At 39.9% G+C, this 15,836-nt stretch overlaps 1 protein-coding gene across 1 annotated transcript in view; it reads left to right on the top strand.

Annotated features, from left to right (window-relative positions):
• Positions 1-9,190, top strand: part of TMOD2 (tropomodulin 2) — a 55,352-nt gene extending 46,162 nt beyond the window's left edge. Inside the window, exon 10 of the mRNA XM_045449736.1 lies at positions 1,653-9,190. Coding sequence (XP_045305692.1) covers positions 1,653-1,687 — 35 coding nt within the window. The 3' untranslated portion in view covers positions 1,688-9,190. The remainder of the gene's footprint in view (positions 1-1,652) is intronic.
• Positions 9,191-15,836: the final 6,646 nt, after the last annotated feature.

Here is a 15,836-nt window from a genome sequence, read left to right as displayed (position 1 = left end):
TATCTGCACCAGAAGATGGATGCAGTGATGTGGAGATTCCCAGTTCACTTATGTTTGACTTCTTGACTATGCTTTGCACTTGGGTTCAAATGTCTGATACTTTGGTGATTTCCATGTGAAGTAAACTAATGGAACTATGTTATAAAGGTTAAACTTAGAAGTAGCTCTTTCAGTTAGTCCCTCTTTCATTTTTCCTGCTGCCTACTCTTTGCCAAGGATCCATGCCATTTCTTCTGTTAGGATGAGAGGGGGCATATCCTGGTCAACCAGAGCACAGAAGAATGGGACAGATTGGGAAAGCTCGGTCTGGGCACGGCTCAGTCACCTGAAACAGCATGGCAAAAGGACATCCAGGGAGCAGACAGTCACCTGACAAGCAGTCAGCCAATAGCGAAACTCAGTCCTCAGTTTGAGTTTCAGGGACAGAATGCGAGACCTTGGACAGGAGAACTGGGCCTAACATTCCACTAAGTAGAGTGCTGGCCACGGGTTGGATTCAGATGGCAGATAAGACGGAAACCAAGGGTTAGAACCAGAAGGGGGCAGGTGAAGATTAGTGTCCATTTCCCTGCCCAGACATGCTTAGCCAAGATGCTGAGTGCCATCTGAGGCGTGGTGTGTGGCCTCCAGAGGCTGGCCAGGCATATGGCAGTGCTTACCCTTGGGATGTAGAAGATGGGAGCTGGTGGGGGGCGGGGGAGGGGGGCAGGGAGGGCGGGCAGCCCATTAAACAGGGCTTTGGGGAAGGGTGAAGGCACCTAGGAAGGGCACATGGAGACCACAGCTGATCAACATGAGACTAAAGAGAAACAGGCAAAACAAGAGGCTTGATGTAAATGGAGAAGCGATTTTGAGCCCAAGAGTGGTAGCTGTAGGCAATAGCTTTTGTCTAATTTTCTGTGGACTGGGCTATTTAAAGTTGAGAGTTGGGACAGGACCACAGCCACGGCACCTTTTTGCCAAATCCGGGAAGGTTAGAGTAACCCTCTTCCTATGCACCAGACAAGCCAGCCGGTGAAGAGGTGAGAGGGGGAAATGGCTTGCAGAAACTGGAAATGGCCAGTCGAGGCAACAGTTTTGATACTAAACACCCGCTTAAGGGAACCTTAATCTCTGAGTTTACCTGCCATCTGAATCACCCCTTCCTTGGAGGTGGATAATTGGGAGTTTTTATTTAAAACAGGTTTAGAAACTTTGAACATCTGTTTGCAACTCTTCCTGGTCTTCAAGCCATAAGCAGAATTCATAGATTGTGAATGTGTCATCCTGAGGAGTTAAAGCCAGCTGGAGATCAGGTTGCACAGAGGTCGAGATGTGCTAGAAATAAGTGACCATGGAAACCTCCAGAAGTTCACTGTTCTATGGGTCTATTCTGGACCTTCTACTCTATAGAAATTTCTAGCATCCCAGTTCCCAAATGTCAGACATAACTTGATTTAAATGTATGTTCCACAAGACTCTAGATTCTTATATCATTTCCATTTATATCATTTATTGGGTAATTGAGTATTGAAACTTAAGATCACTACACCCTTACATGTGTGGGATTGCTATTCTGTGTGATGAATGTTGTTTGTCAGGAATTTAAGGATGATTCCTTCAATTTATCTTTTAAATTTTGTCTTTCTTTTTTTCCTTTATTTCTTACCTAGTTCGTAAAAAGCGAGTTGAAGGAGACCGAAGGTAAACTTCCACGAGAGGAGGCAAAGGTTCATCATGGCTGCCAATTAAAAATAAGCAAGCAAAAACTATTCTCCTTCCCCATCAGGACCGTTTTATCAAAGGTTGTTCATTTCCGTTAACCACACAGCTGATAGTCTGTTGTTCTTTTTTAGCACTACTTATTTATCTTGGATTTTTTAATGTATACAATTGTGTCATGTGCTCATGGGCCCCTCTGGCGACTTGCACCAGTGGACTTAAGCAGATCTTAGTGCATAACAGCAATGGAAAATGATTTAGCCACTTTCATATTGGGTTGTCTGGCTTTCTTACATGAACTTTTTTTTTTTAATCACTGAAAGGAATTTAGTATATAAGTGTATTTGTAACTGTGATTACGATAGAGGCCTATCTCTGTTTACATGCATAGCTTCGAGTTAGGCTAAATACAACAGAAGTGTTCTTCTGACCACATAAGAAGTTAGTATTGCCAATCTTTCACTGGGTGAGAACATGCGACTGACTGAGCACAAATTCTCCCCTACCTCCAGAAAAATCACCAAACTCACATGCCCCACTGTTTGAAGATCAGTGGTGTCATCTTCATAAAAGCAAGGCAGCATTGTGATACTTTAACACAGCATTAGCAAATAAGTGTGAAATATTAACCCATGAATAGTCTTCAAAGCAGACTTACAGGCAGCAAAGTTAATTAGCACACCTACCTTTATTGCTGATTCAACATAAATTCGATCTTTGACATGACTCTACTAGATAACTTTTTACAAAGCTGTTTTAAACTTTTCCAGACATGGTGGGAAATTTTTAAATTTTAGTAAGAGGGCGGCTTTTAACACAGTACATTCCAAAATAAAACAATAATAATCGCACCTTAGAGTTGTCTGATACAGATGATTGCATCATTTTGGCAAATTTTAGAAGCATTTATTGCTTTATCTTTAGTATAGCAATATCACAGAATGATCTGTGAACGTTCAAGTTAATTTTACAGACATTTGTCCATCTGGCATGATCCTTCCAGACATTTGCAAACATCAGGAAAAAATGTGAATTGTCACTTTTCCAGATGTTTGTCATCTCAAGGACAAAGCCTGTGAAAGTACAGCTGGGATGATTGCGTGGTTGTGTGCATTAACTTTACATCTAGCAGTGCAACAGTGTGATCCCAAGCGAAGGAAATGTGTGTCTATAGCCTTTGGCTCAAGTTCACGTGCCTTTGATGACGCTCAGTGCCTGAGGCTGTACCTGGTGGCATTCTGACCCTGCCTTGGGCACTTCACCCTCTCTTCTCTCCTCCTTTCCTTCCAACTCTTTCTCTTCTTTTCTTCTTTTCTCTGAAATTCTGAGCCATGTGAAGGTGACATCCCTTGTGTTGGTGACACCTGGAGCTGAGGACATTGGTGACTCAGGCAGAAGATGGACCCAAGTCAGAATTTGTTTAGTAATTGAGTGTTCCTGAGTTGCTTGATAGTAGTAAAACAAGTTAATGGGAAAACAATGTGTGTATTATCCTAGTTAGCTTGTAAAACACATGGAATCTAGTCAGGAGAGCTAACCTTCATAAAATTGGACATTTACCTGTCTTAGAAGTATCTGCATCCGTATCTCTAAAATCCTTTGAAACATTTCACTTTCTTGACAATATTTTACATTTTTTGAGGAAACAATGAGCAGAACATGTTGACGCATTTGGAATCCTAAAAATCCTTTAATTACTAGCTTTTGACTATCTCTCCATAGTAAATACCATTTGGTTTTCAGTTTTATTTTTACTTCCCTCTTACTCACTTAGGTGTGGTATGTTGGAGCCAACTCATACAGGCTTACCAATTATTAAATTTTCAAGAATTTTGCACACTTGTTAAATATAGCCATTATTAAAAATTAAATGGCATGCACCTACAATTAGTTAAATTATTTTAAAAACCAAAGTAATACTCAAAAATACCTTTTACTGTTTTCTCTGCTCTCAAGATTATTCATATCTACTGTGTCTGTGTGGCAGAAATACTGTATAATGATGTGCTTTTGTGCGTCTTTTCCCATCTCAGAAGTTCACAACTTCTTGTTGACAGTTTGAAATTGTCCGTGGTGGGAGTACTTATACTATAGAAATGAGCAAACGTTACAGATCAGATGTTTCCCACCCCTTGGTTGCTGGTTGGCAAACATTCATCAGTATGCCCAGAGTTCTTTTTCTGTATATATATGTTTCGGTTACCATGTTGCCACAGGGAAGAATCTTTCTCTTAAGCGTCTTTATCCTATCTGTTTAGATTTGTTGCAGATATATTATAAGTGCTGAATCCCTGACATGCCCTTCAAGTAAGACTTTTTCCTTTTCTCATTCACTCTCTTTCTTGCCTTCACCGCTAAGAAATCTTGTATTCTACAGTGTTCACTGAAGCTCCAAAGTGCTGTGGATCGGGGGCTAAAGCAGTTCCTGACAAGCCTTGGCAGAAAGCAATGAAAAAAAAGTCAGAATTTGATGCTGCGGCTGTTGAGAGTATTAAAGCAAGATAGTGGGATATTACCAAAATTTAGCCCTGTTTTTAGCTTGTGAAATAGTTGGGTCACATGTAATAGAGTTTATAAAATCAAATATTTATGATAAACAGTTTATCTTATCATTACCTGTGTTTTTAAAATAACTTGAAAGGTGACATTTCCATGAGTATTCACATATTAAAGATAACTATTAGAAGATAAACTTACACTTTTGGGAGCCTGTGAATCATTTCATTAGCCCAGGACTTCATTTCTCCATTTCCCAAAATGTGTAAGTAGATGCTTTTTCATAATCCTGAGCATGACTAATCCCTTACCATCCATCGTGGTGGGGCATAATGTATATAAAGTATTTTTATATGTGTGCATTTTGCCAAATACTATGTTGAGATATTTGGCAACATCTGGACAACTGATTGAAGAGAGATAATTCTCTCCGCACACCACCCCCTTTCCCTTTTTAGACTTGTACAGGCCCATGCTAGTGTCAAATCACTCATCAGAACTTACAGGCCCCTATCACCAACACCCATCACAGCGTATGTGGAAGATAACTTTTTAGGAGAGAATTTTGGAAGTCTAGAGACCATATGATTAGTCCAGCACTGCATCTCCCCATGTGTCCAAAGCATGTAACAGAAGCTATTTTATCCTCATTAGCATGATTAAATCCCTTTCATCTTGGTAGGGCATAATGTAAATAAATGTGTGCATGTGTGTGTGAGTGTGTGTGGCCACCTATCTAAATATGTAACGAGGTATGTGGCTACATCTGGACCACTGATTGAAGGGAGATGCTGTCTCCCCAGCTCCATTTCCCTTGTCCATTTTAGCATTGCTGCAGGCCCAGAGTCAATGCAAATCACTCCCTGAAGTTTGCAGCTTGGGTCACCAAACACTAAATCTCACAGCACGTATGAAAGATCACTCTTAGGAAATAAATATTAGAAGCCCGGAAATCATTTTATTGTTCCGGCACCAAAACCCATTATATGCCTGAAGTGTGTAAGTGGAAGCACTTTTCGTCTTCATCAACATGATTAAGCCCCTTCCTTCCATCTGGGTAGGGTAAGCTGTATATAAATATTTTGTACATAAAAATGGCCAAATACTGTAAGTGGTATTTGGCTGAAGCTGGACGCCTGATTGAAGGGAGATGCTGTCTCCCAGTCCCTCTTCCCTTACCCCTCTTGGAGCTGCTGTGGGCCTAGGTTACATAATCACTATTCTGGGGGGAGTGGGGCGGGGGCACGTGTGGCTCACCCATCTTAGAGCACGCAGCCCATCTCCATTAAAAACTCCAAAATCATCCCAATGCCTATACTCCTCAAAACAATTTCCCTAAGGGAAGCCTGGTACACCAAACCAAAAGAATAGCTGCTTCTCTTCCAGACAGAAGCGTGGCCCCTGGCAGGGCACCAGCATTAGGGAAACCAGTGTGCTCTGAAGAACTACCATGAGAACATATCAGACACTCGAACTTGAAACCAGCGTGCTTTAAATGTAAAATAGCCCTTTAAATTTACAAAAGAGTTTGCGGATGTTTGCTTTTTTGAGGGATATGATGTACTTGGCCCTCTCCCAGGCCCTGTAAAGGAGACAGAGGAAGTATAAGAATTCTGGGTTAATATAATTTGCTAGGTGTTTCTGGGTTTGGGGGGCAGAGTGCCTTTTTGCAAAGTGGATACCATCTTTAGTTCAAGTATTGATAGTATCAACAGAAATGGGCAGGGGGCAGTAAGTTGGGAATACTGGGTTCTGTGGTATGTCGTTACCTCTGCTGAGTTGGATATATTTCTGGTGTCAGCTTTTAAGTCATGATCCTGAAACTCCCTTCTGCTCTTCCACTGATGATGCAATAATTGCCATTTTCATGTTAATGAGCAGAGAAGGAAAAAGAAATGTCTTAGCTCCACCTTCCAGTAGCAGGTTCTCTTCATTGCTCCTCATTTCAAATATCCATGCCACGTACCAGGCCATCTCCAAAACTAAAGGCTTGGGACACATACAAAGGAAAGGTGTGAGAGTGCTTGGCAGCATCAGGCTGCGCCCAATGGATAGAAATCATGTGATCAGGCCTCCTGGTAACAAGCTTGAGAGAGAAAAGTACCCCAAACCTCAGGACGTGTTTATTGTTTTCTTGCTCCCAACTCTAGATTAGATTGAATTTTGTTTTGTGGTTCAGAGGTTATTAAGTGGAGGGACTAAGTGAGGTGGGGAAGGAAGGTGGTAATTAAAGGTCCTAATTTGCTTAAGGGGAGAAGCAAGTTCTGCTCAACTTACCTCCTTCCCGTCTGCCCATAGCAGCAATGACGAAATACCCAATAGATGGATGGAGGGAGTGTTTCAAAGTTTAAACTTGTAACCTGGCTCTGGGTACTGTTCTAGGAAGGCCATCCACTTACCAGAAGTTATCCCAGTTTTGTGATGCATCATTGATTTGGGAGAGGGTGAACGGGCCTGGACTTTTCTCTGACATCTTCCATGGCTGTCATTTTGAGCACACTGGCTCTGCTTGTTGGTATGGTGGCAGGGCACCGTACTAACAGACTTGGAGACTGACTCCTAATCCCATCACCAACACTTAGCAGGTATATGATCATGGGCAATTCATTCAATTGCCTGACAATTATAGACTATATAGGGGGAAGAGCACTGGATTTGGAGTCAAGGAACCTGGACACTTGGCTCCACACTTTCTTAGCTGGGTGACTTTGGGGCAAGCCACTTAGTCTCTCAAGCCTAAGATTCTTCAGCTATATTATAGTGGGAATAATATCTTCACTAACTACCTCACAGAGTTGTGGTGAGAATATAATCAGATAATGGGATGAAAACACTATCCTGGAAAGGGCGATACAAAAGCGGGAGATCATTTTCATCATCTATTCACTAATGGTTTCCACTGCCTCTTAAATCTGTTTTATTTTCTTCTGACCATTGAGTGTGAGGAATCACAGCATGGGTATGACGTAGGGGATTGGAATTATTTTATTTCTAACACAGAGGTGGGAGAGTTAGTTGATGGGTGGGTGGGTGTTTCATACCAGTGATGTGTGTGATAGAGCATTTTCTTGGGTCGTTTTGACAGTACCCTAGGACATGGTCAGGACCCTTGCAGTGAGTCTAAGGCTGGACACAAGTAGGGGAGCAAACAGTGATTAAGAATTGAGGGGAAGGTTTGGGGCACTGCTGCCCTCCGGCCAGGTTGTCACCACAGGGGAGGCTATGACTTGAGGTGTGACAGGGGACCTAGGAAGAAAAGATTGTAAGGTTCCAGCAGCTGCGTGACAGGCTTAAGCCCTGATAGTGAAGGGGAGAAAGTGTCACCTGTGAGATCAGCTCTCCCTGGCAGCAACTGCCTTGTTATCACCAGCAATCTTGTGCTAAGAAAGATATTGAAACATGGCCGCACAGGACTTTCATAAGCACGTGGAAGCATGGACTCTCTCATCAACCTTTGTGTCTTCAGTAGCATCTAGTGAGGTGCTTTGTATATAACAGGTGCTTTATAAATGTTGCTTGAATTGAATTGTCCTCCGCCCCACAAGAATTATGCTCCATTCGCCATCATGTGATGTTTCGAAAACAGTACTGATTCAGATATCAGCTGTGTGTCACTTTGGGCAAGACTTTCCATCTTTCTTCTATCTTGTCTTCATTTCATCTGTAAAATGAAGTGGGTGGATTAGATGCTCTCTAAGATCGCTTCCAGCTCCCAAAGGTTACAAGAATCCTGTGATTCTGAAGTTTCTATTGCCTCTGAACGTGTGTGAATAATGCCTCCATTGCAACTCCATTTGTCTTCAAAAGGCTTTGTCCAGAACATTCCACAGACAGTTACCTGTCCCTCTTCAGCGGTTTTTACTGTTTTCAGAATAGTTCTGGAGGAGCAGCCTTTTCTGAAAGGAGATTTTTAAATGTATAGCATTTTCTCCTCAAAATTGGTGAAGAGGAGAAGGAAATGCAAAGAAGGAAACTGAGCACAGTAAACACAGCATGTCTTTCATAGGCTTTTATTTAAAATGTGTGTGTGTGTGTGTGTGTGTGTGTGTGTGTGTGTATGTTTCTGAGCACATATTGACTGGATAACAAAGAGAAGCCAATCAGAAATACACTGTGCAATTGAGAGAAGCTGGCCCAGGATTTAAAATTTCCCATGGTTGATCTAAATGCAAATAGATAGGACTTGGCCATGTGGTGAAATGAGATGAATAGAAAATGTGCTTCTTATGGAAATTTTATTTTAGTACCAAACATTGCCAGTGACAATCTTTAGTTAAGAAAGAAATTATTCTGACCTAAAATTCTTATCTCTGCCATTTTGGTTTTTAAAAATCCCACTAAATTCGTGGAATAATATTTATATTTCAGTTAAACCTTTATCTTAATTTTGTTTCATCTATTCCAGGAAAACAAGCAACATTTTTCATTGCATTTAAAAATGTAAAATAGTTGCATGCCACCAGTCTGTAATCTTACCAGTTTGGATGCCTGTAATGTGTGACTTTATGTGTATCTGTATTATTTTAAAGAGAACAAAGGAAATAATGCTTTGTAAACTATTTAGGCTTATATTGGCAACATTTATTTGGCTAAGCAGTTATTGAAAAATTCATATAGTTTCACTTTTCATTTTGAAACTTTTCAATCAAAGGTAGATATTATAGTCATTAAGGAATTAAAGACTAATTTGCCTTTTAAATGTGAAACTGAACATTGTGGGAAATAAGCGTGTGATAAAGCAAAATGTATGAAGTGTGAAATCCTTTCACCCTGATAATTAGTAAGAATCCAGGTTAACACAAATAGGTTGCAGCGTTTGACCCTTTGGGATTAGCCAGCCAGACCTAATGCTAAGGTAAACATATACTGTTTTAACTCATCAAGATCCTTCTGCTTTCAAAGATATAATGTATTCATTTATGTCCAGAATGAAGCTTCCAAGTGAAAATGTACAGAACATTAGGAATTAATAAACTTTCCTTTTAAAATGAAAGTAAAGACTGATTTAATCTGGCTAATTTTTAGACATCTTTTTTAAAATGAACAGTCATCACCATGTTCTCATATTAAATGAGTCCATTTGCAGAAAGGACTATAAAGTGTCTTTATTATGAAGAAGATAAGAAATAGATAAACAAGAGAAGTAGCCAGAGGGAGAAAGGAGAACTCATTATTAAAACAAATATGCACACATTTGGCTAAACAGTTGAAATTTGTTAGAATAAATGGGACCAGGAATATAGATAATTCCAATGGGTTCATTGTTTTACCTTGAATTTTTTATATTAACTTTGGGTTTAGTTTTTTTCAGCTATGCTGGGATTGATAACACAAAACACTAAAAATAACAAAGTTATACTGTAAAGGTTTGCCCTGGAAAAACAAGAAAACCCTTTTCCTGCCCTCCTTCTGAACTCTACCCTCTTTGACGCATAGAGGAAAAGTCCAAGGAGAAGCACAGAAGACCTATGTCTAATTTCTGTATTTGCTGTTCCACACCTTCTCGTGCACAAGGAAGTATAGTAATTATTTTGTATAAAGGATTCCTTCCTGCTGTGGGGCTGTAATGAATAGGAGTTACAAGTATGCACTTTGAAGTCAGACTTGACTAGTTCAAATCTAACTTCTGTGAGTTGTGTGAATTTCTGCAAATCTCCTACCTCAGTTTCTTCACCTGTAAAATAGGAATCATAATCATACTTGACAGTAGTAATAGCGGTACTGTTGTAGGATTAATGTGTAAAACACTTAGGACAGTGCCTGACATATAGAAGGCACGTAGGTATTACTATGCTAAATTGTAACTTAAATAAATACCCACGGATATTAATGCCAACAAAGTGGTCCATTTTATGCTGACAATGTCAGGAATTTAAGCAGGAATACATCTTACTTTTTTGTGTGTTTCTACTGTCCATTCCTTCTGGCAAACAGGCCCTCCCTCAGCACTCCAGTAATTGAATATAAACAAGATACAGCTGACTCAGAAGTTACTCCTGGCATGCCCTCTCATTTAGCTCTGCTCTTTGTGATTTCCTTGATGTTTCAACTTGTTTGTACCTGCTTTGCTTTTTGGGTGCCTTCCTTTGCATTTGGCAGTCTGGCTTCTGAAGCAACTCCTTGACTTTTGGGTCTGTTTTGTGCTAGACTTGACTCTGTTATAGACCTCCCTCTCTCGGTTTGATTATTCAGCCTTACCCGCCCCCCAGCCCCCCAAGGCTATGAGAAATGGTGCCTCATGCCTCCTCTACCCCAGTATTTACCCATACCCTAGTCCCACAAGCCAGGGAACATGACCAGATGCCCACAGCCTCCAGCAAGTGTCCCAAATGTCACAGGACCTCAGTAGGAATTAGATATATGTGTGTTTGAACAAGATTGGGCTCTGTGTGGATCCCAACCAACATAAGGAGATGATATAGGAAAATTAGGCAGTTTCATGACTCGAAATATATGTGTGTGAGGGTGGAGTTCTCCAAATTGTAGACCACTGAACTTACCAAAATTTTAGAAAAATATGTCATCTGCTTTAGTGGTTTTTGAGCACTTAGAAGTGAAACAGTGGTCTATAAAATGAAGCACAGATTAATTTAGAGTAAATGATAGGAAATCATGAGAGTCCAGGGAAAAGAACACACTATATTTTTCAGCAAGACATTTGACAAAGTCTCACAGCATCCTTGAGAAATGTGGGTTGCATAACAGTGCAATTAAATAGTTAAATGACTGGTTTAAACAATCTTTTTTGACTCTTGATGATAAATGCTGATGAGTGGAAGAATTTCAACCAGAAGGGCTTAGTAGGCACCACAGGGCTCTTTCCTTGACATGTTTTGATCAGCAGTTTAACAGTAATTTGGTGGGGCGCCTGGGTGGCGCAGTCGGTTAAGCGTCCGACTTCAGCCAGGTCACGATCTCGCGGTCCGTGAGTTCGAGCCCCGTGTCAGGCTCTGGGCTGATGGCTCAGAGCCTGGAGCCTGTTTCCGATTCTGTGTCTCCTTCTCTCTCTGCCCCTCCCCCGTTCATGCTCTGTCTCTCTCTGTCCCAAAAATAAATAAACGTTGAAAAAAAAATTAAAAAAAAAAAAACAAAACAGTAATTTGGATATAATACTGATAGAATACCAACCGAGTCTTCAACCAATGGGGCACTGGGAGGGACAAGGAATACTTTGAGAGGTTCAGAAATATCTGACAAACCAGTATAAGCCTGTATGAAATCAAGTAAAATATAATACAAGTACCAGTATAGTTGCCTACCTTTAAGACAGAAAACATAAACTGCAAAAGATAGAATGGGAAAAATATGACTCAACTGCCATCTGTGTGGATAAAGATTTGGGGGTTGACTAAAAGCTTAACTGTGAATAAGAAGTAGAATGTCCTGCCTAAAAAGCTAAGTCTATCTTAAGTCACATTAAACAAAGAATCTTGGTATTTGGTCCCAAATCTCCTATTTGTCCTGGGCTTTGTGCCTCAACTTTTGGAATGTCTACTTCAATATTATTTCCATCCTCCTTGAACTTTAGCATGGTAAGTGTTTATGTGTTTATAAGGGTTGTTCTTATATCTAATCAGTCAACAGTGTCACTGATATAAACAAAATATGTAATTTATATTTGCTATTATTATATGAATATTCATTTCCAGAAACATACAGGTGTTCTAGATATAATATAGGTGAAAAATCTCTATATTATTTATTTGTTGAAGTTCTATCAAAGTATAAATGTATACTAATTCCTGGATAAATAAAATGTATAATAATTGCTGATTGTGAAAGGTTTATTTTATGTTCAAAACTAAGTTAAAAATCAATTCAAAATTATTAAAAATTTATTAAGAACTTTCATGTAGGTAGGGTAGGGTCACCTGGGTGACTCGGTTGAGTGTCCAACTTCCGTTAAACTCATAATCTCATGGTTCCTGAGTTCCAGCCCCACATCCGGCTCTCTGCTGTCAGCCTGTCAGCACAGAGCCTGCTTTGGATCCTCTGTCCCCCTGTCTCTGCCCCTCCCCTGCTTGTGCTCTCCCAAAATAAATAAATATTATTAAAAAATTTTTTAAAAAGAAATTTCAAGTAGGTAAATAAACAGAAATTAGTTGACAATAACTACAAATATAAAGAGAGAATGCATTAGCTAGATAACTTAGGAACAACAGCATATTTTTTTTAGTCAACAAATGTTTATAAAAATTTAAATAATACAGGGGCATGTGGGTGGCTCAGTCAGTTAAGCGTCCAACTTCAGCTCAGGTCATGATCTCATGGTTCATGGATTGGAGCCCCGCATCAGGCTCTGTGCTGACAACTCAGAGCCTGGAGGCTGCTTCAGATTCTGTGTCTCCCTCTCTCTCTGCCCCTTCCCTGCTCATGCTCTCTCTCTCTCAAAAATAAACATTAAAAGAACTTTTTAAAAAATAATATAAGAATAAGTAGAAGTTACATCATATCATAACTGTTCTTTGTAGAAGTGTTTGGTATAACTTGCATTTATAATTTAAAACCAGAATTTAGTTCTTATTTAATTCCTTTTAGGGCCTGGATCTTCTCTATCCTCTTAAATCAGCTGAATTTGACTCTACAGTGTCTGTAGGAGTCTAACAGCTGACAGTACTGGGAAAAAATTATTCCTATACTACAATGTTAAACTTTACAATTTTAGAACTGACATTTTAGGTAATAATATTAAAATAATAATTTAACTTTTGGCATAAAATTTGAGATTTATTTGTGTATTCTAGAAGTTTATTCTTTGATACTGATATTTGTCAGCAACCTTGGCTTCAACTGAAAATTTTAGTTCTCAGTTCTTTGGTATTTGGCTGAATATGTATTCAGTGCATCCCAGTGAAGGCATAATAGGGTATGAAAATAGGAGAAACAGCAATATTAATTCCAGATGGCATTAGGGAAGTTTGAGTGATAAACAATGGACAATGAAACATGAGGAGGCTTCTAACAGACGGAGGTGGGTGATAGTTAAGGACATTTCAAGCTGAAGAGTTTGCTTGAATCCTTTCTATGAAATTGTATGTCCCAACCATGGTGTTTGTCTACTCTGATTCCTACCTCCCACTTTAACCAACTCCAAGCTCCCAGAATGAAATCCTTACCTTTTACTTTCAAGTTTATTTGTAAACATATGAATATTTACATTTTAGCTTAAGATTTCTCATCTCTCCTATAAAATACATATTCAAAAAAAAATACTTAAGTGTATCAAGGAAACTATTTCCTAAAGGAGCCCTTTGATAACAAGAGAATTGCTGCTGACATTGATTTGCATATGCTGATTCAGCATGACATGCTTTATGAGTTATTCTGGCTGGAAGTTTAAAGAAAACAGTAATTAGGGCTTATACTACATTAAGTAGAGTTATAGTGTCATTTTATCAATCATGTTTACTCTGACCAAACCCTGAAAACTAATAGGAACCATATTCTGTCCTTTATTCAGATATTTTACCTAACAGTCTCAGATTTGTTCTCTGCAGTATGCTGACCTTACTGTTTTCCATTATGCAGAGTTGGATTAACTGTGTGGGGGAGGGGTGCCATACTACTTCCATTTCTATTGCCTTGCACTGAATGGACCCTGTAGCAGTCCACTCTGGCTAAGTCAGTCTCCAGTGGCAAGCAAACCTAAATGTCAATTTACTTCTTGTCACATTACATGTCAATACCTGTGTTTGGCCGAGACACTGATCTATGTAACTTCTCATTCTACGACCCCGGCAGAAGGATCAGCCTCTGTTTGGGACATGTCATTCTCTTGGTGGAGAGAAAGAGGAAGCATGCTAATGGGAAACACCAGTGACTCTTGAAGTTTCCACTCAGAGCTGTCCTGTTGTCTCTTCCATTCACATTTCATTGGCCAAAACAAGGTCCGTCCATGTTTGTAAACTTTGGGATTACAATATGACAACATCTGTATGAAGAAAGATGGAAAAACACGTTACCAGATCATAGCCAAGCCTGACAATGTCTACAGGGAGGCACTGCATGTCACACAGCAGTGGGTACGGCTGTTCTGTCCTTTAGAGGAGAGCAAATATTTGGCAACAATATTTCAGTCCACCACAGACCTTCAGTGGGATTATCTTTTCACTCACTTATGTCCATCTAATTTTCAGGTTTTTCCTTTTTTTTTTTTTTTCTCTTTAAAAATTGTGTCTTTCTAACTTGTAAGCTACTAATGGCAACCCATAAAGTATAGTCTTAGCTCTGCCTCCATTTCAGGATGAACTTTACTATGTCTTGTCCTATGGAGTCAACTCTCTCAAAGCTGGTGTTTATACCTGCATCACGTCACTGGCCGGCACTTAGAGGCAAACCCTCTTGTTCTGTGTCCCAAAATGAGAAGAGGAGGGGGAGGGAAGGATTCAATATTCTTTTTTTTTTTTTTACAAATATTTATTGAATGTCTATTGAATGTGCCATGTCATACACTGTTGGAGATGTTAAGGATACAGGAGTAAACAGCACAAAGTCCTCCAGGAGCTCATACGAAGTATACAAGCAAGATGATATCAGGGAGTGAGAAGTGCTATGAAGACAGTAAGGAAAGGGGAGAAAGGCAAGGTAAGGTGATCAGAGGAGGCCTTTCAGAGGTGAACCTTGAGTACAACCTTCATAAAAATGAGGGCATGAGCCATGGGTATTTGGGAGGAAAAGTATCCTCCTGTGTAGTGCAAAGAAAGACACTGAGGTGGGAATATACTTGGCAGGACGGACAAACCTGAGGGAATGGATTGTAGCAAAAGTGGAAGCAGCTAGGAAGGTTCAATTTTTCACAGTTTTATTCAATATTAGGGTATTGTTCTTAACACCTTTGGTCCCACATGTAGTATTTAGTACACATGGGTTTAGGAGATTCATGTCTGTAAACCTTGTGGTTATAATACATTAATATTTGTCTGAAGAATGGAGCAAACCCCAGCACCAAATCACATTATTTTAGAAAAAGCAACTAAAATAGTATATAGATATTTGTTAGGAAAACTTTAAAATGAATAGCTAGCAGGGCACCTGGGTGGCTTGGTTGAGCCTCGACTCTTGATTTCAGCTCAGGTCATGATCTCACAGTCATGAGCTTGAGCCCCTTATTGGGCTCTGGGCTGAGCGTGGAATCTGCTTACGACTCCTTCTCTCTTGGGGCACCTGGATGACTAAGTCACTTAAGCATCTGACTTCTGCTCAGGTCCTGATCTCATCACAGTCTGTGAGTTCGAGCCCCGCGTCCGGCTGTGCTGACAGCTCTAAGCCAGGAGACTGCTTCGGATTCTGTGTGTGTGTGTGTGTGTGTGTGTGTGTGTGTGTGTGTGTGTGTCTGCCCCTTCCTTGCTCGCATTCTGTCTCCTTCTCTAAAAAATAACATTAAAAAAAAAAGATTCATTCTCTCTCCATCCCTCCCTGCTCCCTACTCATGCACATGCTCTCTGTCTCTCAAAAATAAATAATTAAATGGAACGAATAGCTAGTTAAAAGAGAAAATACATTGAATACATTGACACCCCATATTGGAAGATCAGTAAGAGAATGTGTCGTAGATTAAGTCAGTCAGACACCGAATTAAAAGTCCTTTCTGCCTTAAAAAAAAAAAGAAAAAAAAAGTAAAAGAAGCCGTATTGCAGGCG

Source organism: Leopardus geoffroyi, chromosome B3, assembly GCF_018350155.1.
Source record: "Leopardus geoffroyi isolate Oge1 chromosome B3, O.geoffroyi_Oge1_pat1.0, whole genome shotgun sequence".
Classification (NCBI taxonomy): domain Eukaryota; kingdom Metazoa; phylum Chordata; class Mammalia; order Carnivora; family Felidae; genus Leopardus; species Leopardus geoffroyi.
This window is presented reverse-complemented; position numbering and strand designations above follow the sequence as displayed.